The 27,715-nt window shown below is 45.3% G+C and overlaps 1 protein-coding gene across 4 annotated transcripts in view; it reads left to right on the forward strand.

The window, feature by feature from the left end:
* The window catches only part of RNF144A (ring finger protein 144A), a 129,479-nt gene that overhangs the window by 76,312 nt on the left and 25,452 nt on the right, over nucleotides 1-27,715 (forward strand). For all 4 annotated transcript variants that reach the window (XM_003276542.3, XM_030800611.1, XM_030800609.1 and 1 more), the window contains exons 3-5: nucleotides 2,332-2,477; nucleotides 23,188-23,292; nucleotides 23,444-23,504. In XM_003276542.3, coding sequence (XP_003276590.1) covers nucleotides 2,343-2,477; nucleotides 23,188-23,292; nucleotides 23,444-23,504 — 301 coding nt within the window. In that variant the 5' untranslated portion in view covers nucleotides 2,332-2,342. The remainder of the gene's footprint in view (nucleotides 1-2,331; nucleotides 2,478-23,187; nucleotides 23,293-23,443; nucleotides 23,505-27,715) is intronic.

Genomic DNA, 27,715 nt, shown 5'->3' on the forward strand with positions numbered 1-27,715 from the left:
TACGCCCCAGACGCTAAAGGCCTGCGCGGATTCCCGGTGCAGATCCTGGGCGGCCTTCAGTCACCCCCTCAGTTGCTTGAGCTCTGATAGTCAGGGTCTCCTCCCCGAATCTGGCTATTTCCGCCTCTCATGTCCTTCGTCACCTGTCACTGGGCCCCATCTGCTGGGTGAGCTTTCAGGATCCTGCAGGCGCTTCCTTCTGGGCCAGATGCGTCTTCTCCCTCCTGGTAGAATTCTCCCTCCATGTAGAATTCACCAGGTGGGTGAATTCTCCCTTCTCCCTCCGCGTAGAATTCACCAGGTGGGTGAATTCTCCCCTCTCCCTCCGCGTAGAATTCACCAGGTGGGTGAATTCTCCCTTCTCCCTCCGCGTAGAATTCACCAGGTGGGTGAATTCTCCCTTCTCCCTCCGCGTAGAATTCACCAGGCGGGTGAATTCTCCCTTCTCCCTCCGCGTAGAATTCACCAGGCGGGTGAATTCTCCCCTCTCCCTCCGCGTAGAATTCACCAGGCGGGTGAATTCTCCCTTCTCCTTCCGTGTAGAATTCACCAGGTGGATTTTCCTAACTATTAACTCAGTGACACCCAGTGAGGAGTGAGTCATAAAACTTGAGAAAGGGATGATGTAATTTTTTTTTTTTTTAAGTTAGGACAGCTCCTTGACCCTGGGAATAAGCTACTCAAATGACAGTAAGTCCCACACCTACCTGTGGCGCACAACGGCATCGTCAAATTCTCTTTTAAGCTGTGGCTGAAGGAGACATCACAGGGGAAGGGGAGTGTATTTGTTAGGGTCCTCTAGAGGGACAGAACTAATGAGATAATTTATTTAAAGGGGAGTTTATTAGGTAGTATTGACTCACACGATCACAACATGAGGTCCCACAACAGGCCCTCTGCAAGCTGAGAGGCAAGGAAGCCAGTCCAAGTCCCAAAATCTCAGAAGTAGGGAACTGACAGTGCAGCCCTCAGTCTGTGGTCGAAGGTCCAGGAGTCCCAAAGCTGAAGAACTTGGAGTCCGATGTTCGAGGGCAGAAAGCCTAGCACAGGAGAGTGACAGAGGCCAGAAGATTCAGCCAGTCTAGTCTTTCCACGTTTTTCTGCCTGCTTTTTATTCTGGCTGTGCTGGCAGCTGATTAGATGGTGCCTACCCTGGCTGAGGGCGGGTCTTCCTCTCCCAGTCCACTGACTCAAATGTTAATCTCCTTTGGCAGTACCCTCACAGTCACACCAGGAACAATATTTTGCATCCTTCAATCCAGTCAAGTTGGCACTCAGTATTAACCATCACAGGGAGGAAGGGATTTTCCTGAGCACTTGCTGTGTGCGGCCAACCCTTTATGTGATTTGCTTCATCCTCAGAACACCTCTGTGAGAGGGGGTTATCAGCCCCCTCATGTGGATGAGCCAGCCAAGGCTAAGAGTGGTCAGGGAACTGTCTGGGGCAGTTCTGTGTGATCACAAAGCATAGCAATCGTTCTGCGCCTCCATGTGGCCCTTGTGCCCTGTCTTCTGGTGAGAGATGCTATGACATTTCTTCCTTCTGTTGGATGTCTACCTTCTTTCCAGCTGCCCTGAAAACTCAAGCCTCACAACCCCCACCAAGCCCTTCTGCTCTGACCCTTCCACCCAGGCTTGTCCTCATATTCGCCACATCTTTAACACTGGAGAACAGTTAAATCCAAGCAATATGTATTTTAGCAAAGCCTTCTCTTCTAAGATGGCTAAGGTTTTGCCCCCCTGGGTTAGGAGCCTGGTTGGCAGGTGTCTTATTAAAATGCACATCAGTGGGAGGGAGGGAAGGATGGGTGTGAGGGTGAGTTGTTTGCCATTTTGAGGGCAGACGTGAAAGTTACTATCAGAATGGTAAGGGAGCCACTCACAGACCTAAGACAGGAACCCCTGGTTAAAATTTCTCAGAGCTTGGCAGGCCGAGGTGGGCGGATCATGAGGTCAGGAGATCGAGGCCATCCTGGCTAACGTGGTGAAACCCCATTTCTACTAAAAATACAAAAAATTAGCCTAGGGTGGTGGCACTTGCCTGTAGTCCCAGCTACTCAGGAGGCTGAGGCAGGAGAATCGCTTGAACCCATGAGGTGGAGGTTGCAGTGAGCTGAGATCGCACCACTGTATTCCAACCTGGACGACAGAGCGAGACTCCATCTCAAAAAAAAAAAAAAAAAATTCTCAGAACATCCAAATGCCCTAGGCCCCATCAGCAGTCAGTTGGCCACCGCCCTGGGTCCCAGCTACAGCCAGGAGACCCTTGCCACGGAGCAGGTGGATGCCAGGGGTGGGGAGGTCTGACCTTCCGTGCTTCTCTCGTTTCAGACTGTTCTGCGATGACCACAGCAAGGTACCGGCCCACCTGGGACCTGGCCCTCGACCCGCTGGTGTCTTGCAAGCTCTGTCTTGGGGAGTACCCAGTGGAGCAGATGACAACCATAGCCCAGTGCCAATGCATCTTCTGTACTCTGGTTGGTCTTTTTGGATAAAATATATGTTACAGTGATTTCAGGATGAGCTTTTTGCTTTCATTTGCAGAGGCACTAGGCAAACCTTTGGACTACATTTTGCCTGACAGTGGAGTCTTCTTGTTGAGGCCTTCACACAGTTCTTGGAAGAATTATTCTGTTAGTCAGGCAGGCTCCCAGAGTGGAAGATTTCCATTACAGTTGCTTGTGGTGCAAAAGCAATTGGTTAAACAGAATTTTAGAAGCTCGTGATAACAATTCACAAAACTTACCATAGCGTATGTTCTCCTTGCTACACAGCAAAAGCTTCCACACCTTATATCAAATGTATTTTAATAGTCACATGTCTGAGGTTACGGCAGTGCTAACCTAGTGATTGTGTGTAGCTAGAATATTCAGTCCTCAGTGTCATCTTTCACTGGCTTAGTGCTAAACTAGAATATAGATATTTTAAAATCACATTTAATATTTGTTATGATGTAGCCAACATTCTTTTGGGGCCAGATGATCCTTCGGGGCTTATTGAGTATGGGGACTTCTAAGTCAAGCATTTAGGATTTGGGTCAAACTCAAGCCCCAAATTTTATCTATTGGAAAAGATAAATGAGTGTGTGAGGTTTACTTTTAGTTAATCTCATTGAATTTTACTTGTTTTTTCTGTCCATTCAAAGGATGAAAAAAGAAAATGAGTGCATAGAAGCTGGAAGTAGGACGGTAGCTGCCCAGGGTCTGCAGGGAATGGGGAGATGTAGGTCAAAGGGTATGAAGTTGCAGTTATACAGGTTGAATAAGTTCTAGAGACCTAATGTACAGCATGATAATTATAGTTAATCGTACTGTTTTGTATACTTGAAATTTTCTGTGAGGATAGATCTTAAGTATTCTCACTACACACACACAAATTGGTAACTCTGTGAGATGATGGATATTTAATTAGCTTGATGGATTTATGATGTATACACGTATACAAAAAATGAATATCAAAACTTCACATTGTTCACTTGAAGTATAAAATGGACAGTCTTTATCAATTATAACTGAAAAAAGCTGAAAAATAAAACACAATGTTTATCATTTTAAAAAGTACAAAAAGGAAAAATGAAAAACTGTCTTCAAAAAAAAAAAGTTGCCTCTGAATTTAACTGCTGTTGTATGTGGATGGTGTAGACGGCTTCCCTGTGGGTTTTTCAAATGCCTGGATTATAATCTGTCACTCGGACAGTCTCTCCCACCCTGTACACTGATGCGTTCATCTTTCTTGCATAGCTTTCAGACTTTATTTCATTTGCACCTCATGATGTCCTTGGTATGTAGGCACAGCAAATATTTTTATCTTTGTTTTATAGACAAGGAGAGGGAGCTTTACAAACATTTATGTCTGTGTCTTCTGTTTCTTGTTTATGCTAGATTCAGCCTTTTTTAAGGGCAGAAGGATTTCTGGCCCATTCTGTATCCACCTAGCACCTAGTTTAGTGCAGGACCCAGAAGAGCTAATCAGTAAAAGCTCACGGATTGAAATGAAGTGTACTGATCTCAGTACTGTAGTTGCCATCCAAGAAATGTGCCTCATTAAAGCACCGGGAAGATAGCTCCAACCTGGAGGAAAGGAAGTTGCTTTTGACATTTTTCTGAGATGGAGAAGGATAGGAGGGAGATTGATCTCCATCCTGTTAACACCATGAATGGGGCTCATTGTCATCTCTAGATGAGTTAGGACGGTAGAACCCATCAAGATGGATTCAACAACTAGCTTTACGCAAAATCGCCTCCTCTTGCTTGAAAGGACATCTTCCCAACTGATCGAATGGCTCCCCCTCTGCCAAAAATGCCTTGTGGGGGGTGGGGGCAGGGGGCATTTGCGGTCTCTGCAGTCGCCTGCCTGCTGTCAGAGGCCATAGCTTGTGTTCTTACCCTTGAAATAGTTCATTCTCCGTGGCTTTTTTGCTGAGGCCTTCATTTTTGTTATTGTTGTCTTAGTTTTCTATTTCTAGAGAATTGTAGTAAAAACAAATAAGCCACTTGAATTGAGACCAAAAGCCTAACCGAAGTCAGTGGATGTGAAGGAAGAAGCTAGCACTGTGTTCTCCAAAAGAGGCTGCTGGGAACACCAAAAAAACAGTGACACTGCAGTGATTTTTTTTCACAACTGTTTACCAAAATTTAAAATGTTGAAATAGTTCCATCTCTGTCCCTAGCTCGCTGTAGCATGAAGAGAAGGAAGCACCTGTGTGTTGAAGATTGAGAAGGGAGGAGGTGTCGGGGTGCTCTGGTCGCTTTGGTGGCGCCTTCCCCTCTGTGTAGGCTGCAGGTCACCCCAAGCTGGGGGCAGGCCATGGGGAGGAGCCCCGAGTCTGTGGCCAGAGGAGTTGCAACTGTCCTTTTCTGGGGGTGCAGACATGGGAAGGAAGAAAATTGTGTAAGACTCAAAGGAGGCACTCTTGAAAAAACAGTTACTACAGAATTACAGTTGAGTGCTGAAGTAACTTTATCTCAAGGAGTCCGGGGCTGGAGGGAAAAGCATGGCATTTGGAGTCAGGTGTCCTGGAGCTGAAATGCCAGCTCTATTTCTTCCCTGAGCAGGCCCCATTTACCCCATCTGTATAATGGAGATAAAAATAGTTTACCTCAAAGTTCAAGTGGAAGAACATGTGTGAAGTCATGTGGTAGGCAGTCAGCAGGCCTAGTTCTTTCTCATTTTGCTTCTAAGTTTGGGTTTAGAACTGCAGGAATAAAAACAGTTTGGGCAGCTCTCCCTAAATGTCTTCTGAAGAACATTTATCTCAAGAGATGCACTCAGAAATGATTTGTGTGGTTCAGTGGGTTTGCTAATGACAGACACTGCATCCTTGTCCACATCCCCCACCACCAAGGCATCCCGGATGCCCAAGAGCAGGAGGAATGTACCGAGACATCCACAGCCAGAGACATACTGTCTACTTACCTGTGTTCCTTTAATGTATTTCAGCATGAAAGGGGCTTGCCTAGCAATTGCTAATATGGCACTCCCCTGAAGCAGGGTCTCCGGGGCTTTCCTTGGTTGCAGGGCGCCTGATGGCTTCTTTGTGATTCTCTGGAGGTCACAAGAGCCTGTGCACATGTTCCAGGTGCTGTGCTAGGCCTTGGGAGCTTGGGGGTGATGAGAGCTGCCAGATATCTTAAATTGTTCCATTTGGATTAGTGTGAAGTCTAACTTTAGAAGGCCAAATGTAAAGCTGAACCTTTATGTGCAAAATAGTGACATGTAAGTATAACCAACAAATTCTGTGCTGGGGCACTGGCCGGAGAGAAAGGATTGTGGACACGTATTTTGAAATCAGGCTGCCGTTACCCACCATGAGGGCCAGTCCCATGTTCATTGTGTCAATCAGAGATGCAACCTGTGTGTAGAGTGACCTGGGAAATTCCTTATGGGCTGAAATCTAAAATGTAGAAGATGTTTTAACTTAAAATGGGACATATTAGAGCTGTTTAGGTCTGTCTTATACGTGTGGCATTTGACAGTTACACTGAGAATGTTAATGTGGTGTTATTGCTGGCAGAGTTATTTGCATTCAGACAGCTGCTAGAACTAGAGATGATACTCTCATCCCAAAGGTGGGAACACGTGAAGCTCAAAGGGAGGGGCTGTGGTCCCATCCCAAGACACAGGTCCCTAGTTATCTGGGAAGGTAGAAATGGCTACATTTCTATTAGTTCTTAAAAAAAAAGTCTAGTGAAAGTTATTTTTTAATCATGACAAGATAGAATAAGCCAAATAAAACATATATATACACACATATATTTTATATATATATAATGTTTATATATATAATTATATATATAATTTTTTTTTTGCTTTGAGCTAGAATTAAATCTATTCTTATACCAGCTATTTATTGGCAATTAGGAATTTTGCCATTAGAACCCAGATGACAGGATTTTGATATATAACCATGGAAAGTTGTTACTTAAAAATGTAACTTTTGGCCAGGCACAGTGGCTCATGTCTGTAATCCCAGCACTTTGGGAGGCTGAGGCGGGTGGATTACCTGAGGTCAGGAGTTCGAGACCAGCCTGGCCAACATGTTGAAACCCCATCTCTACTAAAAATACAAAAATTAGCTGGGTGGGTGGCCTGTGCCTGTAATCCCAGCTACTCAGGAGGCTGAGGCAGGAGAATCACTTGAACCTGGAAGGCGGAGGTTGCAGTGAGCCGAGATCACCCCACTGCACTCCAGCCTGGGCAACGAAAGTGAAATTCCATCTCAAATAAATAAATAAATAAACTCCATCTCAAATAAATAAATAAATAAATAAAATAAAAAATAAATAAAACTGTAAATAAATACATAAATTAATTAAATTAAATAAATAAATAAAACTGTAACTTTTTGCCCAGGCACAGTGGCTCCTGCCTGTAATCCCAGCATTTTGGAGGCCGAGGTGGGAGGATTGTTTGAGCTCAGGAGTTTGAGACCATCCTGAGCAACATAGTGAGACCTCATCTCTACAAAAAATAAAAAAATTAGCTGGGCGTGGTGGCAGACACCTGTGGCCCCAGCTACTCAGGGAGCTGAGGCAGGAAGATTGCTTGAACCCAGGAGGTCGAGGCTGCAGTGAGCCATGATCACATCACTGCACTCCAGCCTGGGCAGCAGAGCAAGACCCTGTCTCAAAAACAAAACAAAACGAAACAAAGTAACATTTAGTAGACAGAATCTTTCCCATGCAATGCATAACAATAATAAAAGTGACTCTTAGTGGTTTAAATAAAAAGTTGGGACCAGATGGTTGGTTGAGTTGTGTGGTTGAACATTGCTGTGGGATGTAGGTTCAGATCTCTGTTCTGCCTCTGCTACCTGCTAACTGTGTCATTTTCAACAAGCATCCTAACTTCTCTGCACCTTGGTTTATTCATCTCTAAAATATGATCAACCTCATGAACAAATTAAATGGGACAATGGGTATGAGGTATTGAGCAGTAGCTTGCCTGGTGATAAATAAGACAATATTATTTCCTTTTTTTCTATATATTTGCAAGGTCATTCACCTGGTATACTGCAGGAAAGCTACGTGTAAACCCTAAGCTTCTGATTATGTAACATATTAGGAAATAAGTGGCATTTCCTCACCTAGAAATTAAGCTGATTTGGGGGATGGTCTTCCTTTGAACGTCTTTATGTCCCTGTTAGCTTTGCATTATGTGTACTGCACATAGTGGGTGCTTTTTCGTGCACATAGTGGATATTTATTTAATTTTTCAAACATTTTTGAACGCCTGGCTTGTGCCAGGTGCCCTGGATACGTAGGTAAGACATAATCCCTGCCCCCTCTGATCCCTTGCTTAGCGGGAGATGCAGGTGTGAGCTGCGATCATTTGGGGCTCGAAGGGCTGTATTTGCAGTGTGGATAGTAGGTTACAGCACAGAGAGAACAGTGAATTCTGCCAGAAGTACCCAGGACGGCTTCAGGGACATTTGAACTATCTCCTTGAGAAAGCATGAACGGATAGAGCCACCACGGTGGGACCAGCGAAGGAAAGAGGGTGTTGGGGCATGATGGGTCCAGATTGAGGGGACTTTGCTAAGGTTTCTACTAGTCTAAAGCTCAGCAGAGACATACAGTCATGCGCCACATCACCATGTTTTGCTTAATGATAGACCACATATATAATGGTGGTCCCATAAGATTACAGTGGAGCTGAAAAATGCATTCTGCCTAGTATTTACTATTCTGTACTTTTTTTAATCATTATTTTAGAGTGTACTACTACTTATGAAAAAATAAGTGAGGTGTAGAACAGCCTGAGGCAGGTCCTTTAGGAGGCATCCAGAAGAAGGCATTGTTGTTAATCTCTTATGAGATGACAGCTCCGTGGTGTTACTGCCCCTGAAGAACTTCTAGTGGGAGAAGATGTGGAGGTGGAAGCCAGTGACATGGATGGTCCTGACCCTGTGTAGGTCTAGGCTAATGTGTTTGTGTCTTAGTTTTTAACAAAAAAAGTTTAAAACAATAAAAAAATTTACAAATAGAATGAAGCTTACAGAATAAGGATATTAAATACATATACACACACACATATATATTTGTACATATATATATTTGTACGTATATATACACATATATATTTGTACAGCTGTGTTCATATTTTAGGCTAAATGTTATTATGAGAATAAAAAAGTTGAAAAAATGAAAAAGTTTACAAAGTAAAAAAAGTTACAGGAAGCTAAGGTTAACTTATCGAAGAATGGAGTTTTTATGTGAATTGAGTGTAGCTGAAGTGTAGAGTGTTTATAAAGTCTGTAGCAGCAGTAATGGCTGGGCCTTCACATTCACTCACCACTCACTCACCCGGAGTAGCTCCCAGTCCTGCGAACTCTATTCATGGTAAGTGCCCTATATAAGTATATGATTTTTTTACATCTTTTATAGCATATTTTAAACCTCTTCTGTGTTTAGAAATTTAGATGTGCAAATACTTAGCATAGTAGTTTAGATGTGCAAATACTTATAATTGCCTACAGTATTCAGTACACCAGCCCAGCACCCTGTACAGGTTTGTAGCCCAGAGCAATAGGCTGTGCCAGCTAGCCTAGGTGTGCTATAGCAATAGCACGTTCATGCTTTCTCAAGGAGATAGTTCAAATGTCCCTGAAGCCGTCCTGGGTACTTCTGGCAGAATTCACTGTTCTCTCTGTGCTGTAACCTACTATCCACACTGCAAATACAGCCCTTCGAGCCCCAAATGATCGCAGCTCACACCTGCATCTCCCGCTAAGCAAGGGATCAGAGGGGGCAGGGATTATGTCTTACCTACGTATCCAGGGCACCTGGCACAAGCCAGGCGTTCAAAAATGTTTGAAAAATTAAATAAATATCCACTATGTGCACGAAAAAGCACCCACTATGTGCAGTACACATAATGCAAAGCTAACAGGGACATAAAGACGTTCAAAGGAAGACCATCCCCCAAATCAGCTTAATTTCTAGGTGAGGAAATGCCACTTATTTCCTAATATGTTACATAATCAGAAGCTTAGGGTTTACACGTAGCTTTCCTGCAGTATACCAGGTGAATGACCTTGCAAATATATAGAAAAAAAGGAAATAATATTGTCTTATTTATCACCAGGCAATAGGCTATGCCACCTAGGTATATGTTACTACACTCTATAATGTTTGCACAGTGACAGAATCGTGCTAAGGATACATTGCTCAGAATGTATTCTCTTCTTGGACAACTCATGACTGTAGCTGGCGAGGACTAGAGGGCTCCAGACTAGCTGTATGTGAGCAAAGCCTGCAAGAGGGCAGCATGCTTTGTCACCTGCCGTGTGGCCACACTGAGCCTTCCTCGGGTCATCAAGGTTGGATCTAAAGGGGGCATGCATTTTCTCATGATCCCCATTTTTCTGCATGCTTTGTTTCCATCAGTAGCCATTGTTTGGCTATTGTGTGGGGACCGCATGTTACAGTAGAGCAGGCAATCAACCGGAAAACCGTGAGTGTCGCTGGTTCTCAGATTGGCTCCAAAGCTAACGAATGGGGAACCTTGGGCAAATCCTTTAACCTCCCTCTCTCCTCTTGCTTTCTCATCTCGGAAAGAAAGGTGGGACTCTTTGGTCTCTAAACTGTGAGTTACATGGACTTTGTCACTTGCTGTCCCACTGCCACTGCCTTTGCGTGTGCACTCAGATTCTTCCTGCGGCCTGTGTGGAGCCCACAACTCCATGCAGCTCAAACCAAGCAGAGGCCTCTTTTGCTTTCATCCTCATCCAGGGTCTCCTCACTGTGGTAGCAAAATGGTGGTGGCTGCAGATGTCACTTACTCCCCTGTCCATAGGCGGGGAAAGAGAAGGTCCCTTTCAGTAACTCCCGTAGATAAAACAGAGACTTCCTTTCCCAGCAAATAACCTTCTAGCTCTATAGGCTGCACCACCCTATCTGATCCTACTTCTGGGTCCTTAAGATGGGATCTGGCTTGGAGTCTGGCCCGACTCTAGGGTCCAGTCCACCAGACCACATGGCCAAGATGGGCAGAGGAATTTCCTGAAAGAAGTTCAGGGTGTCCCTTCCAAGAGGGCAAAACTGCGTCTCCACTGATTTGAAAGTTATCCTCTATGGGAAGGGCCTCCCTGAGTGAAAATGCCTGGCATCATCTGGTCCCTGCCTTTTCTTTTGCCTTTTTCTGCCTTTTTCCCCAGCTTCCTAGCTCCATTGCGGGTGCTCCTCCCCCTTTCTCAATTTCCCACACTAAGCCATCCTAAACTACAGGGCCTCGATGTTTCTCAGCTCTTCAAACATCTGGGGCTTCAACTTACAATAGCATTTCACATACTGTGTGGTGGTTGTGTTCACTGATCTGTAACTTCCACTAAAGGAGCTTTTTAAGAGAAGGGATTTTCTTGTGTTCTGCTTTTTCATAAATGTTGGCACATAGTGGCCCTCCAAAAAAATGTTGATGCTCACACATTAATACTTGAGTTCCAAGTGGCTTAAGGCAGGTAAGAGTGAGGTGGTTCTCTTTCTTTCTTTCTTTCTTTTTTTTTTTGAGATGGAGTCTCGCTTTTTCACCCAGGCTGGAGTGCAGTGGCTCAATCTCGGCTCACTGCAAGCTCCCGGGTTCACGCCATTCTCCTGCCTCAGCCTCTCTGAGTAGCTGCTACTACAGGCGCCTGCCACCACGCCTGGCTAATTTTTTGTATTTTTAGTAGAGACGGGGTTTCACCGTGGTCTCGATCTCCTGACCTCGTGATCCGCCCGCCTCGGCCTCCCAAAGTGCTGGGATTACAAGCGTGAGCCACCGCGCCCGGCCGAGGTGGTTCTCTTTCTAATCTTACTTTTACGATTACAACTGCTGTTGCTATGGTTTTATCTCTGCGTTTTCTGTGAGATGTATCTAAGAAATCATAGGGTTGTCAGATTAAGAAGAAACTAAATATCTTACACGTGATATTGGCCTGCCCTGGTAAGAGTGAATGGTGGGAAATAGTTTTCAAAGTGTCCTTCAGCTCAAGGTCCCTCTGTTCAAATGAAAGTCTACACAAAAGCCTAGTGTATGTAGAATGGTTGAAACCAAGCTTGCTCTTTCAGTATGGAGTTTAGGCACCAGGAGGCTGACTGATCATGTCTGCTCTGCAGGCTGGCTCCTAGGGGTTCGAAGGACCATGGGTGGGCTTCCCAGGCATCTCTTCTGGGGTCTGAGAGGTTCAGAGATGCGTGAATCCAGCCATCAGAGTTGCCTCTCCTAAGCAGAGGGCCTCCTTTTAGTCTTGGTTTTTCAGATGGGGAGAAGGCTGACTTGGAGGGTGGGGTGACTTTAGGGTGCAAAGGATGAGTTCCAGGGCTGTTGCAAAGAGCTGAAGCTTCCAACTGCCAAGCTGGCAGTTTCCAGCTGCCAAGATGCCTGCAAAGTAAAGAGCTGCCTCTGCAAGTCTATTCCATGTTCCCAGAACACAGAACGGTTTCCCGACCTCCTTTGTCTTAAGACCAGCACCCGTACCCCTCAGATTCCCTGCTGACAACTCACAGGCTACAACCAGACTTGTCTTCATTTTTATCCGTGGCTCTTAGAGTCCTTCTAAAACTTTAGCTTATTGCTTCATCTCACTTCTCATAAAAACCTGTGATCATCCTGATACCAAAGCCTGGCAGAGACACAACCAAAAAAGAGAATTTTAGACCAATATCCTTGATGAACATTGATGCAAAAATCCTCAATAAAATACTGGCAAACCGAATCCAGCAGCACATCAAAAAGCTTATCCACCATGATCAAGTGGGCTTCATCCCTGGGATGCAAGGCTGGTTCAACATACGCAAATCAATAAATGTAATCCAGCATAGAAACAGAACCAAACACAAAAACCACATGATTATCTCAATAGATGCAGAAAAGGCCTTTGACAAAATTCAACAACCCTTCATGCTAAAAACGCTCAATAAATTAGGTATTAATGGGACGTATCTCAAAATAATAAGAGCTATCTATGACAAACCCACAGCCAATATCATACTGAATGGGCAAAAACTGGAAGCATTCCCTTTGAAAACTGGCACAAGACAGGGATTCCCTCTCTCACCACTCCTATTCAACATAGTGTTGGAAGTTCTGGCCAGGGCAATCAGGCAGGAGAAGGAAATAAAGGGTATTCAATTAGGAAAAGAGGAAGTCAAATTGTCCCTGTTTGCAGATGACATGACTGTATATCTAGAAAACCCCATCGTCTCAGCCCAAAATCTCCTTAAGCTGATTAGCAACTTCAGCAAAGTCTCAGGATACAAAATCACTGTACAAAAATCACAAGCATTCTTATACACCAATAACAGACAGACAGAGAGCCAAATCATGAGTGAACTCCCATTCACAATTGCTTCAAAGAGAATAAAATACCTAGGAATCCAACTTACAAGGGATGTGAAGGACCTCTTCAAGGAGAACTACAAACCATTGCTCAGTGAAATAAAAGAGGATACAAACAAATGGAAGAACATTCCATGCTCATGGGTAGGAAGAATCAATATCATGAAAATGGCCATACTGCCCAAGGTAATTTATAGATTTGATGCCATCCCCATCAAGCTACCAATGACTTTCTTCACAGAATTGGAAAAAACTACGTTAAAGTTCATATGGAACCAAAAAAGAGCCTGCATCGCCAAGTCAGTCCTAAGCCAAAAGAACAAAGCCGGAGGCATTACGCTACCTGACTTCAAACTATACTACAAGGCTACAGTAACCAAAACAGCATGGTACTGGTACCAAAACAGAGATATAGATCAATGGAACAGAACAGAGCCCTCAGAAATAATGCCACATATCTACAACTATCTGATCTTTGACAAACCTGACAAAAACAAGCAATGGGGAAAGGATTCCCTATTTAATAAATGGTGCTGGGAAAACTGGCTAGCCATATGTAGAAAGCTGAAATTGGATCCCTTCCTTACACCTTATACAAAAACTAATTCAAGATGGATTAAAGACTTACATGTTAGACCTAAAACCATAAAAACCCTAGAAGAAAACCTAGGCAATACCATTCAGGACATAGGCATGGGCAAGGACTTCTTGTCTAAAACACCAAAAGCAATGGCAACAAAAGCCAAAATTGACAAATGAAATCTAATTAAACTAAAGAGCTTCTGCACAGCAAAAGAAACTACCATCAGAGTGAACAGGCAACCTACAGAATGGGAGAAAATTTTTGCAACCTACTCATCTGACAAAGGGCTAATATCCAGAATCTACAATGAACTCCAACAAATTTACAAGAAAAAAACAAACCACCCCATCAAAAAGTGGGCGAAGCCTATGAACAGACACTTCTCAAAAGAAGACATTTATGCAGCCAAAAAACACATGCAAAAATGCTCATCATCACTGGCCATCAGACAGACAAATGCAAATCAAAATCACAATGAGATACCATCTCACACCAGTTAGAATGGCGATCATTAAAAGTCAGGAAACAACAGGTGCTGGAGACGATATGGAGAAACAGGAACACTTTTACACGGTTGGTGGGAGTGTAAACTAGTTCAGCCATTGTGGAAGTCAGTGTGGCGATTCCTCAGGGATCTAGAACTAGAAATACCATTTGACCCAGCCATCCCATTACTGGGTATATAGCCAAAGGATTATAAATCATGCTGCTATAAAGACACATGCACATGTATGTTTATTGCGGCACAACTCACAATAGCAAAGACTTGGAACCAACCCAAATGTCCAACAACGATAGACTGGATTAAGAAAATGTGGCACATATACACCATGGAATACTATGCAGCCATAAAAAATGATGAGTTCATGTCCTTTGTAGGGACATGGATGAAACTGGAAACCATCATTCTCAGCAAACTATTGCAAGGACAAAAAACCAAACACCGCATGTCCTCACTCATAGGTGGGAATTGAACAACGAGAACACATGGACACAGGAAGGGGAACATCACACTCCAGGGACTGTTGTGGGGTGGGGGAAGGGGGGAGGGATAGCATTTGGAGATACACCTAATGCTAAATGACGAGTTAATGGGTGCAGCACACCAACATGGCACATGGATACATATGTAACAAACCTGCACGTTGTGCACATGTACCCTAAAACTTAAAGTATAATAATAATAATAATACAAAACCTGTGAAATAGGCAGGATTCTCCATCTCATGAGAGGACTCTGCAGCTCATAGACATGAAGGGGCCTGCCCTGGAGTGAGGTGCTTGCTGGAAAGCCTGACTCAGGTGTACCTGCTCCTTGCATATCTGCCACTCTTTTTTTTTTTTTTTAAACTTGTGGTATTGATGAACTGAAGTGCTGTTAGAGAATTGCAAATACCCTAATTTACACACACATACAAAGTGCTTTTCTCGGTGGCATCATTCCTTTAATGAAAAGCATTTTCTCCTCGTGTTGCCTCTGAAATCATGACAGCTATGTTCTGTCCCAGTCTAAAGCCCCGATCCCAACAATCTCTGTTAGCCAGAATGTAGCCCAGAACCTCCATGAAGCAGAACAGCTTGACGAGGGTCTGAAGTTGTCGTAGTTCCTGCACATTAATCTTGGCAGAGGACTTCACTCAGAGCCCAGGGATGCTGTAGTTATAACTTTTGCTAACTTGATGTGTATTTTTCCTAATCAAGAGTATGAAAAACCAAAATGCTGAGGATGAACAATTCTCTACACAATTAACAAGAAATGACAGTTTGTAACCTGATGACCAGGATAAGTGGCAAGCCAGAAGATCGCAGCCTGTGCTGCAAAATGCTCCTGGGACACTGACACGCGTGTCACCAGGACTTGTGTTTTGGGAAGGGACACCGGCCTCCTCAATGTCAAAGGGCAGGAGAGGGTAAAGGCCCTGTGACTCCTGCCTCCGATGCCTGTACTGGCCTCAGAGGAGAGTTGTGGCCCCGCTACCCCAACCCTTGCTGGTCTTCACAGGTGGGTCCTGGTACCCCAACCCCTAGCCCCTTCACTGTCTCCCTCCCTCACTGGGACCACTGGGACCTCTGGGACCAGGCTGGCAGCCACTGTCCTCTCTCCATGGCCACCTCCCCAAAGCCTCCCATCCTCCCTTCCCTGTCCATGGCCTGCCATTCCAACAGTATTCTCTGAAATAGACACTTAGTCTATTTAAGTGGGGCTCCTAACCTTCTCCCACCCTCTGACATTGAGGAGGTGGGTGTCCCTTCCCAAAACACAGGTCCTGGTGACAACCATGGGCCTACACCTTGAAGTAGGCTGTCTCTGCACTAGAAATTTGATGTCTATTAAGGGTCCATGAGAAAATGCCGATTCCTGATACTGGCTTTGCTCAGAAAGTGAGCCAAGGGATGAAGGGCCACTCTGGAAGCCTTTGCACACCCTGCCCTAGTTAAGGTCAGAGAGTGTCTTCCTACCTCCTCAGAACTCTGCCCCTTCCTACCTGGCAAGGATCCTTGGGATCTGCTTTCTCTCCCCATTTTGTGGATTTGACTGTTCACCCCAAAACCCTCCTCAGTGCTTTCTTCCAGGAGGCCTGTCTAGGACCGACAGCAGGTAGCACCCTCAACCCTGCCCCAATATCGGCAGGACCCCTATCAATCTCCCCAGCCCTTTCTTATACAATGGGTAAAGAGCAAACAAATAAAACTTTTGGTTTCATGATGGGATGGAATGATCCTCAGTTGTCTGGAAAATTCAGGTCTTCCCAACAGAGGCCGAATTAAGAAAGTGTCACAGGATTACAACTTAACCCTCTGCTGTTACACATTCTGAGCAGTTGCACGCCTACTCACATTGTGTCACACTCGGCCTCTCAAGCGCATCTGTGCACGTGTCCCCTTCTGTCCAGGTCTTAAATTCGCACACGATTTCACAGACACACTCACTTCACCTCCAGTAAGAGTCTGACCCGGGCGGGGATCATCCGTCCTTAACTTTTAACCACCCTCAACATAGTACACTTGCCAAGCCACAAAATGCCTTTCACCCAATGTGACAGCCTTGGTGTGGAGTACATATATATTTGTTGAAGTGACAGGCTGAGTCCCTGCCTGTTCCTGCCTCTGATGTTGGTGCTGTTTGTGTGCACACCCTGCTACCACACTGCGTCTGTTCTGTTCCACTGGTCTTTGTGATGAAGCCGTGGCTGGGTGAAATATGCATTGTTGCTCCTCTGTGAATCCGGGTTGTCATATTGAACAGATAGAACAAACGGGCCGCGCTTCTCTTGCAGCTTGTTTGGAAGCTGAGGCTGCAGGAGCGAGCTCCTTGCTAAGGGGGGAACATGCATTCTCTCGGAGGCCTTCCCTCTCCGCCAGCCTAGCACTGCCTCCAGAGGTGAGGGGAAGGCAGCTGGACAGTTCACTAGTCCCTGTGAGATAGTGGAAAGCACAGCCTCCACGTCAGTGTCTTCCCCTTGTGGTTGACGAGGGGAAGGAAAAGCCCAGTGGTGTCCCTAGAGAGCCAGATCTTCCTGGCTGTCACCCCCGTCTCACCCTGCCTCTGGCTTCCCGGGCTCAGTCTTCAGATCCTATCACTGCCTCTTTGGCTGCCGCCCAGACCTCAGGACACGCAACTGTGAGAACAAAGAGCGGCCTTCCTCCTTTTTGGCAGCGAGTACGTGGTCACATGTGCAGGCCTCCTCGGGAACGTCCAGCTTCTGGTGGCTTTTGTAGACCGCGGCGTAGCTGCAGGCCCGGCTGCAGGTTGTGCCCAGTCCCTTACCCTCCAGCTGTCCCCTCACAAACACTTTCCCGAAGCCCTGCTGACACAGTGCCCTGATTGAGAACCGCAGGCCTGACCTGTCACACTGGCCTCCCTGCCCCGAGTGGGTTCTTAAAAAGCTGTGGATGACACAGGCCCCCTCCCGACACGGTGCTCTCTCCACTGCCCGCAGGAGTGAGCCCTGCCGCTCCGCTCAGCACTGCTGCTGCCTCCCGGCCCACCGCACCCCATGCTTCCCTGCCCCCCCGGACCAGATGCTGTTCCCGAGCACACCCCTTCTGGTGGAGCCTGCTTCCCTTTCTCCTGACTGCTGTTTGTCTTGGACAAACTCAACACTGGAAGGGGCGGTTTCTTCCCTGTATAAGTAGATGGAATAAACAGCCTCTGCATCTAGCCCTGCGACCGTGCCTTGCTCCTGAGACCTCTGAATGGCCAGGGAGCCAGGGCTCTGGGCATCCTCCTGGCCTCCACCCCAGGTCCCTGCATGCCTTCCCACAAAAGCAGGTGCTCAGTGCTAGCTGCTGAATGGACTTGAGAATCCCAGATAAGTGACAGCCTTGCTACTGCTAACTTCCCACCTGGAGTTCTTGAAAGAGAGCATTTCACATGAAATCATTCCGTCCACAGCTTCACTGAGCATCTATAGTCACCAGCCACCATGTGAGGGCCACACAGGGCCCAGAGGCATTACCCCTGGCCTTATCTACACTGCAGATGAGGTGTGCACTCACCCTCCACTTGGGCGACAGGGGGCCCATACACAGCATGTGGGCTGGAAGGCTCTTTGATGATGGAAATAGTGCATGGGTAGAATGAGGTTAAGTAGGTGGAGGATACTGAAGGAGTAAGAACTAGTATTTCCCAGGGCCTTACTTTATATAGGGCAAAATCCACCCTTCCAGCAAGGATGCCACCTGCAAAGCAGGATCATCTTGTTCTGTAGCTGAAGGGACTTAGATACCTTAGGAAAAAGGTAACACGGGAGCAGCACGCCGATTGTGACCTGAAGCAGCTGATTGTGAGCCTGCCTGCCTCCTGCGCACCACCCAAGGCTGTGGTGAGAGCACAGGAGACGGCGGGTCTAAAGGCTCCACAGAAGCAAGAACTCATATAGATGGGAGCATTTATTTTACGCATAAAGTCTGGGGCTTTTTTTTTTTCTAGAACTTTATAAAAGCAAACTTTATAATTTGAACTCTTCAGCTTGTGAGCGAAGTCACCGTCCTACATCCTTGAGGAAAGCGATCCTTGCCAGAACACGTACTGTGCAGCTTGCTGGGCAGTTTGCTCCAGGTTCCCAGGGCCACCCAGTGAGAGTTGCCAGGGGGATTCCCGTGAGGCTGTCCTCAGAAGGGAAGGCTGTGCAGGGGGTCATGCCTCCAGCCTCCTTAACCACAGCCCTCTAGCCTGTGCTGAGGACCTGGCTTGTATGGCCCTGCGGTGGTGGTGTGTAGCTAGCACACCTCTGTTTCAGGGCTCCAGCCCTCCTGCTGGGGCTCAGAGGAATGCCTGTTGCCAGGTGTCTGGCTACTCTGTGTGTGTTCTACTCATCTTTGTGTCCTTCCATTCACCCTCTGTCTGCATGGCTTTGATTCATCGCTTGCGATTTGCCAGCACTCTGTTAGGTGTGGGGAATAGCAAGATAAATAATTAATAGTTCTTGCTTTCAAAGAATTCACCATCTACTGGAGGAGAAACATAAACAGACCATGGATTATTGATGGCTCTAGAAAGGCTGAGAGAAACCCTTGCGGAGTGTGTGAGCAATATCCCGGAGCACCACTGTCTCCGGGGCACTGGAGCTGTGGACTGATTGTCCTTCTGTCTGCCAAGCTTATCCCACAGTATTAGGAAGTGGAGGCACTGGGAGACAAAGGTCCATGCTAGAGCCACATGTCTGCTAAGTGGGTGAGCTACAATTTCAAGGCAGCCTTGTGTGTGATTCCAGGGTCTTTGCTCCCAACCACTGTTCATGGGGCTCTTGCTGCTTCAATTTGGACCTGCCTACATGTAATGCTTGTGTTAATAAATCATGGATCCCAGATAAGCACCTTTGAGCACAGTTTCTGGTCATTTTCTCCTGCTTTTAGGGTCATCAGTAGCCAGCAGGCCTTTGTGTGAAAAAGCAGACAGAAATCAGACTTGCTGTAGTTTTAGGCGGGGCAGATATTTCTCTGTGGCCGCTTCTCCTTGGCAGGAAACTTCTGACGCACTGGAGGTATATTAGCAAATCAGCAGTGCTGTCTCCTCATCAGGTTTCAAAGAGTTGGAAACCAAAGTGGAAAATGAAATTCCTGGAACATTCTGTGGCTTACCCCCCTTTCTTCTCTCTGTGTGGCTGATGCCTTTTTTCCTGCAATGCCTTTGACCCTCTGGCCACCTTTTCATCTCTGGGAAGCCTTCCCTGTTCCCACCCAGGTGGGACCCCTCCTCTCTACCCCTGTAGTGGCCCGTTAGAGCCTCCCTGCCCCCTTGAAGTGGCCCCACGAGAGCACGGAGCACAGTGCATTGTGATGATGATCTGTGCACGCCTCTTTCCCCTACACTGGGCTGTGTGGGTCTTGATAGCATTTGCAGCATTGCAAATGGATCATTGCATTTGCAGCAGCATGAACATGAACATACAGAGGAGAGGTGCTCGGGGTTGACTGACACTATGCCCCTTTAAAGTACATACAATTCCTTGTTCTACAAAAACAAAGTTTATGAGGTAAACAGAAAATACGTATTGAATGATTGCTTTTGAAAGAGTTCTTTTTTAAAAAAAATGTATATATTTGAGGTTTATAACATAGTATTATGGGATACATATAGATAATAAAATGGTCATATAGTGAAGCAGCTCAGCATATTCATCATCTCACATAGTTGCTTTTTACAGTGATGAGCACCTAAAGTCTACTCACTTAACAATCCCTGATATGATACAGTCGTATTAAAGTTAGTCCTCATGTTGTATGTTAGATCTCTAAACTGGCTCATGTAAAAGTTTTCAATTGAGGAGTAAGTATGCAAAAAATTTAAAACAGACAAACATAAAACCTCACCAGCCTTGGAATCAGCCACATGTGGGTTTGAGCCCTAGTGCTTCTATTGAGCTGTTGTCAATCTCTCTGAGCCTTGGTTTTCTCATCTGTCATGGGAGCGTGGTAACACGCCATATGACTTTTGTGCATGTTTAGTGAGCTAACATAGGTAATGCGATTACATAGAATCTAGGACTTAGAAAGCATTTGACTACTGATACCTATAATGGGTGCAATAGTAGGAAAATGTGTCAGTATCTGCTTTTAGGCTGTGTATTTTACAGCAGTTTCTCTGTTTACCTATTTTTGTGCTCATTTCAAGACATCTTTTTGCAATTAGAATGAAAACCATAGCTTGTGAGTCATGACCCACTTTATATCCGAAAGAAAGCTGGGCTTGTTTTTGATGGATGCAAGGTCAGGCGCTTGGAACCTCATCTCTCTTTATATAGTGAACAAATTGATATTCCCAGAACATAATCCTTTTGCAGATTGTACAGATAGCTGCATCCTGATGACACATGATGTTCACTCTTGGGTAGCTTTGAAACCCAGACATGACTCACTACTTGTTGCATGTGGGTGTACGCTTCATGCCAGTTTTAATTGTTGTATTTTGCTTCTTAGGAAGCGTCATGTTCTATCATTATATACTGATCTGTACAATATTCTGAGAGTCTTCAGCATTGTGTGTTGGTTTAAGGCATTCCAGTATCCTCCAGAGACCCAATTTAGACAAACTTCATAATAGAAAGTAAAATCATGATCTTGTTGCTAAGGTTTTGGGATTTTTAAATACCTATAACTGTAAGAGACAAATCACATAAGCAGACAAAAAAGAGCCAACAGCCACTATTTACTTAGCTGGTGCTGTCTACCAGGAATTATGCCAGGTGCTTTCATAGATTACTGTCACAAAAGTGCAGGAAGATGGGCATTCTGGTTTTTTTGTCAAGTGCGGGGAGATGGGCATTCTGATTTTATTGTCAAGGGAGCTGTAGCTCAAACTCTGACTTGAGGGACAAGGATTGGTTGAGCCTGTCTGGCTCTGAAGCCTACAATCTTTCTCCCTTGTCATGTGGCACCCAATCATAAACAGAAAGTTCCACTCATCTGCCAACTGTTCAGCTCATTGTTACAATGGTTCACCACTCTAGTAGTCCACAGCGCCACTGCCACTTAACACGTCAGCGGATGCTTCCTAGAACCAGGCTGCAGCCCTCCTGGAGGCTGGGTGTGACTCCTCTCTTGCTCATCGTCTGCCTCTCCCTTGTTCTGAAAGAAGTCTTTGCATTGGTTTTAATGAATTTATCTCTGAAAATTCTGCCAACTGGAGTCTCACGTAGAACTCCAAGCCTGGGCTCGTCCATACTGACTACTCTGGGAACTGTCTTCATAAACCTTAGGTTGGCAAAATGTAGGTTATCTGTGAAAACCTAAGTTCAGGGCCACTGCAATCATCAGAGCCCAGGCAGATCAAAAGAACACAGGCTGGAACACAGGGTTCAGTGCCAACATTGTAATTTGCACTTGAAGTTATAGCTCTTGAGAAAAGCTTTGGGAAGTGGCTCTTTCTGAGGACCGCCTTGATTTTTATTTTTTAAAGAAATTGCAGTCTGAAGTCTTCAATGAATGAAATATTCTATTTTGCTAGGATGGGGAGAATTACCAGTTTAGATCAAATTACTCCTTATATATCAAGCATATACTCTTTTCTGTGTATTCTAAACTTTTTCCCTTGCCTAAGATTCTTAACACTCCACTGTGAGGTAGGTTAAACCAATCTAAATTGCAGATCAGGAAAATAAGGATGGTAGAGAGAGAGATTAACAGGCTCGTTCTAAACATGGAGGTAGAAGGAATTGCAGTTGAATTTCCGTTTAGACCCATTTATTAGTAATAATCATGCATTCTTGTAATAAAACGGATTATACATTTTAGCGGAGAGGTATCAGCTTAGCAAACATAGCTTATGAATTTTTCTTGATTAATTGCTATTATATTTTAATAATGGTATTGTAATATTATATATTATTGCTAATATGAACTTTAAATATACTGGGACTGTGATTGAAGTCGATTTGGGGATGCCATTGTGGGATTTTACATCATTTTCCATGCTCTTTGAGTTCTTATATAAGCTCTACATCTAGTTTCTCTTGGTAGTGAGCCTAGCTGGCAAAGCCATATTGTTCCTTCTCATTGCTGTTTATAATATGCTTTTCAGGGAAACACTGGATTTCTAAGACTAGTACACTTTGTAAAGCAGGAGTGAAGACCACAGAATATTTTATATTAACTCTACCTCGTGTCCTTCACTTCCTCTTGTTTTACTTACTTCAGGCTTTAAGCAGTGCCCCCAAGTAGGTAAGGTAGGTAGTGAGTAATTGCCAGATAAGTGAGGCACCCTGAGTGAGGAATGCCAAATACAGTTGAGTTCTCAGCAGGGAGATCATGGGCATTTTGTCTGAGCAAGCTTGGGTTCACATCAAGGCTCTGGGTACTATCTGTGTAAGTTGGCAACTTCCTCCTTTGCTGACTCAGTTTTCACATATGAAAAATGGAACAGTCATACCTTTCTTGTAAAGATGCTCTAAGGTTTCAATGAAAGACTGGGAGATAAAATATTTAATGCAGTGCCTGCATCTCATAGGCATTTGAGAAATATTACCTCCCAGCCTCCCTTGCTGCCTTTCATCTTGCTTTTAGAATTCTTGGCTCTTGTGTTTGCTGAGGTTTTGTGCTGGGATCTAACCCATAGCCTTAGCTTTGTGACTGAGCATACAGTCCCTGGCACAGAATGGGTACCCCATAAATAGTTGTTGAATGAATAAAACCGCGAAACCTCAAATGTGTTGGTTGCTGTGGGCTACACAGTGAAAATATTAAACTGTAATGGAACGATGTGCCTGGTCCTTTTTTTAATGCATCATGGTTTCTTCAGCATTAAGGAGGTAAAGATGTTTATAGACACTTCTCTGTTTTTCTTTCAGTGCCTGAAACAGTATGTTGAGCTCTTGATCAAAGAAGGATTAGAAACCGCAATTAGCTGCCCAGATGCTGCCTGCCCTAAACAGGGCCACCTACAGGAGAACGAGGCATGTACAATTGAACAGACTGGGCTGTTTCATGTGCACTGGCATGCACTGCTGAACTTGTCAGAATAACGTGGGTTTTGTCTGGGTGTGCGTTGCATTATATTCTAGCCCTCAGCTTGTTATCATTCCTGTTTGCATTTTTTTTCCTTAGATTGAGTGCATGGTTGCAGCTGAAATTATGCAAAGATATAAAAAGCTACAATTTGAAAGAGGTAGGTACCTGGTATATCTGCCGGTTATGATTCCTGTAATGTATGAATGTGGATAATTTTGTGGGGAGTTCTTTTGATAGATATGGTTATACAGCATTTGATAGGAGTGAAAAAGTTGATGTAAACTAAACTTCTGAAATTAAACTGACATTCTGGATTCTCTGAACAGCTCACAGTTTGAAGACCTTGTCTAGTGATCTATTTGGTAGCAGGAAGAATTTATGGAACACAATTTGTTTATAAGGATTGAGGCTCCTGGGGGAGGCTTAAAGATGATGGCTGTCATGAGGTATTATATTTCAGCCAGCTTAAGGCTGAGTTTGAGGGCTATACTCTTGGACTGGCCCAGAATTTAAAAGATGCAAAGTCATGGAGGGGAGTCGTGAGGGTAGGCATAGCAGAAATTACAGTAACCCCCGTCCTAACAACAGTCCAAGGGTAGGTGTCCTGCCTGCACTTACCCACCACTGGACACAGGCCTAGATAGTAGGTGCTGAATGAATAATCAAGTCCCTTATCCCAGTAAGTGTCACAACAACTATGCAAAGCTAATTTGTCATTATCTAATAAACGGATCCCCAGAGAGGCTAACTGACTTGCTCTGATGTCTAAATATAGTGGGTGCTTTGGGACCACATCCCATGACCCTTCGTCGTGAGCCCTCCACTGGGCCCTGAATAGTCCTCCTGGCTGGAGCAGGCCTGATACAGACCCAGGGGTCCTCTGGGAGAGCAGTGTGGCAGGTGCACACAGAGCAGAACATGATTCTCAGGATAATACTTCAAAGCATTAAGCCTTGTGGAATGTCCAGGAGAGGTCTTTAGCTCTGCTCTCTGAAATACTCGGGGTCATACAACGAAACCGTAAAGAGTCTGTGGACTCTCTTTGGCTTTGTTTTCATATCTATTCTGGGCCCCAGGCTCGTCTGCTAAAGAGCAGAGTGACAGATGTGTGCAGGCGACACTCCATATGCAGAACATCATTGTGAGGACCCTGCAGGCGGATTCTGAGTTTGGATTGCTGGCGTCTGCTCTCCTCTCCCTTCACTGATTCTCGGGTTCTTGACCTGAGCAGGGTCTCACCACTGAGACACAGCCCTGGAGGATGGGCTTACATGAAAACATGGCCAGATGGAGACCAGAGGACAATATCCAGAGACTCCCACTTTAGCTGCATGCAGAGACCTGTTGTTTGTATATTTTTGCTTTTTAAAAGAAATGCTAGAGATAGCTGGGCCCAGTGGCATGTACCTATAGTCTGAACTACTCAGGAGTTCAAGTCCAGCCTGGGCAACATATTGAGACCCTGTCTCAAAAAAAATAAAAGAAAGAAAGAAAGAAAGAAAATATGTAGCCCGCTTGAAAAAAAAAAACTCAAACATGATTTTTCATGGCATTGACATTTGTTTTTAACAGTGTGTTTATTAAAGTGTCGCATATCATTTGCTTTGGGGCAGTTTATAGCTTTAATATAATGCCATTTGGTACAAAAGTCAGCATGTAGAGCAATAAAATTGATTAATTTGGATTTCTGAGACTTTCAGGCTCTTCTGAGAATATTTTCCAGAGAGAATCCTGACAGAAACTGGCTGTTGTTTGCGTTACGAGAATATGAACTTTCTATGACATTGAATTTAATTTAAAAATGCAGCTGGGTACGTTTTTCAACCTAATAATTTTAACTTATTTCTTTAGTACTTTGGCTTAGTCAGAAAATCTCTTTTCCTTTTGCATAAACATGAAGCCAACTTGGCTTCCGTTAAAAAAAAAAAATCAAACCTCTCCCTTTAAAGCATTTTACTAACGCTATGTTAAAAGTTTTTTTTTTTTTAAGTATTCAGACTTCATACTATAAAAGACCTGTCTAGATAAAACGTTAGAATGTCAGAGCTAAAATATAGTTATGGATTCTAGCCAGCACCTTGAAAGAGTTTGGAGACAAGATCAGAAAGCAAATTTTGACTTTCTCTATGGCTCTAAAATCTAGTCAAGTAGAGGACGCCCTGGAAGAAAACTGAGACAGTTCAATGATTTTCTGAAAACACTGAGTTACCAGAAAGTTCTATGGTTAGGTCATGTTATGCACACTGTCTGCACTTAGTCTTAGAATGTCTCCTCTGATATAACAGCCTTGGTTTTAGTGTCAGTGTCTCCCCTTCTGGAGCTCTGGGGCAAGCAGGAAGCCAGGGAAGGGGGCCAGGAAGCTGAGTTTTCATTCTGAACACCTCCTCACAACTGGCTCACTCCAGAGTCTGGGTAGGGACAGATTCTTGAGCGAGGGGGTGTGGATGCCTCTTGCTGTGTGGACCCCTCTCTCCATGCTACACTCGACGCCCGTGCCCCTCTGAGACCTGGCGGTGCTGTGCTAAGGGTGTCCCTGCGCATGTGCCTCTATCTGGAGGCTCAGCCATCCCAGAGACAGGACTGTGGGTCCTCATGCCTTCGTCCCACTGCCAGCCCAGTGCCTGGCCTAGTGAATGCTGACGTGAAATCTCAACCGTGTATTGTTTGTTTGTTTGTTTGTTTTTTTAAGAAAGTAAAGCTCAGAGAGATTAAATAATATGATGGGTTATCCACCTGTAATCAGGCCTGACTAGAGCTGACTCCTGAAAATGTTGCCATCTCACAGCAGGATCAAGACCACCACCCCAGCCCCGCACCAGGCACCCGCCCGCCGGGCAGGGTAGTAAGTGCAGGGAAGAGAGGGGATGCAGGGTGCATCGGTCTCTGTCATGTACTTCTGAAAGGAAACTGTTTTAAAAGGAAAGCCACCTTTTTAAAAAGTTTTATGCATTTTTAAGCAGGGAGTTCTTAGAGACCTGCTTCATTAATCTGCCATGAATACACCTCTGGGAGAGACGAGTTAACATTAGTTTCCTCTAGTGCGCCAAAAAGTATATTATTTGCTTTGTTTGAAAATGTGTCTCATACACACACGTATGTAGATTGGGGAGGATAATGCAGAATGTTAATAGACATCTATGCCTGAGCCCGGGGCCATGTTCACAGGGTGTGACGTGCCCCGGCAGCACAGGAAGGATGTTTGCAGTCGGCAGTCTGAGTGGCCATTTGTCCCTGACCTTTTCGATAGGGAATCTCTCCACGTGAGGACAGGCAGTGCCGTGTCACAGCTATGTTAGGATAAAACTAATAAGATTTAAATCGTTCCCATGGAAACCTTAGCCAGATCTCCCCTGCGTGCTATCCTGGGGGGCCTTTCGTGATGGGGGCGCGTAATAGCACCCCCCACTGTTGAGCCAGGAGGGTGGGCAGGAGGCGTGCATGACAGTCACGTGCATGGAGAGACTGAGACCCAGCTTTGGGACGTCTGCTCCTTGCTGATGTCAGAAGCTCCTCTCTGCACAGGAGGGGTGGAGACAGCAGTGAGACGGAAGGGTCCCTAGCAGGCAGTGCTGCCCTTCTGGGTCTAGCCCCAGAGCTATACCGGGAGGAGAGCAAAGAGCGGGCGAGGATTTCTCTTCCCATGCAGCATGTTGTTTAGTGCACAGAGCACTTGCACCCTCCCGCAGGGCTGGGCAGACGCGGGTCTCCTATCTGATCAGGGACATAGCTGGGCTCACCCCACAGCACTCACAGACGGCAGGCAGAGAGTTGTTGGAGGCATCGCAGGGACGGGATGGGAGTGTGACCTAGGCCAGCTGCCTTTAGCCTTTGGCGTTTCCTCCTCACTGCTCAGTGTGGCGCTCAGTGCCCCAGGCCGGCATGTGCACCCCCTCCTTGCTTTGCTGTGACTGTGAGCTCAGGGGAGCCCCAGGCATCTGCCCCCACACATGTGAACCACAGACAACAACTGCTTTTTCTCAAAAAGCCATCTTGTCAGACCTGACAGCTAGGAACATTCTTAGAAAAGCAAACGCGGAAACTATCAACAAATAAGAGAAGAGCTAATTTTGTCCATTCATTCAGTATGAGGAGTGTCCTGGGGATTTGAGATTATTATAATGAAGATAATTAGAGTACAGCACCTGTTCCTGACCTCCAGCATTCCTTGTTATTATCAAGTTCTTCTTAATCTTCTACCACCCCTAACATTCTGACAGTTTTGTGCTGTTGATTAATTCATGCTTAAAAACAAAGGCAGGGGGCAGCCAGATGAGATCAAGGGTCAGCCAGCCATGGCCAGTGGGCCAAATCCAGTCCTGCCGGTGGCCTGCTGCTGTCAAGTTTTGCTAGAACATTCATTTCCAGGTC

The sequence above is a fragment of the Nomascus leucogenys genome, chromosome 19 (genome assembly GCF_006542625.1).
Source record: "Nomascus leucogenys isolate Asia chromosome 19, Asia_NLE_v1, whole genome shotgun sequence".
NCBI lineage: Eukaryota > Metazoa > Chordata > Mammalia > Primates > Hylobatidae > Nomascus > Nomascus leucogenys.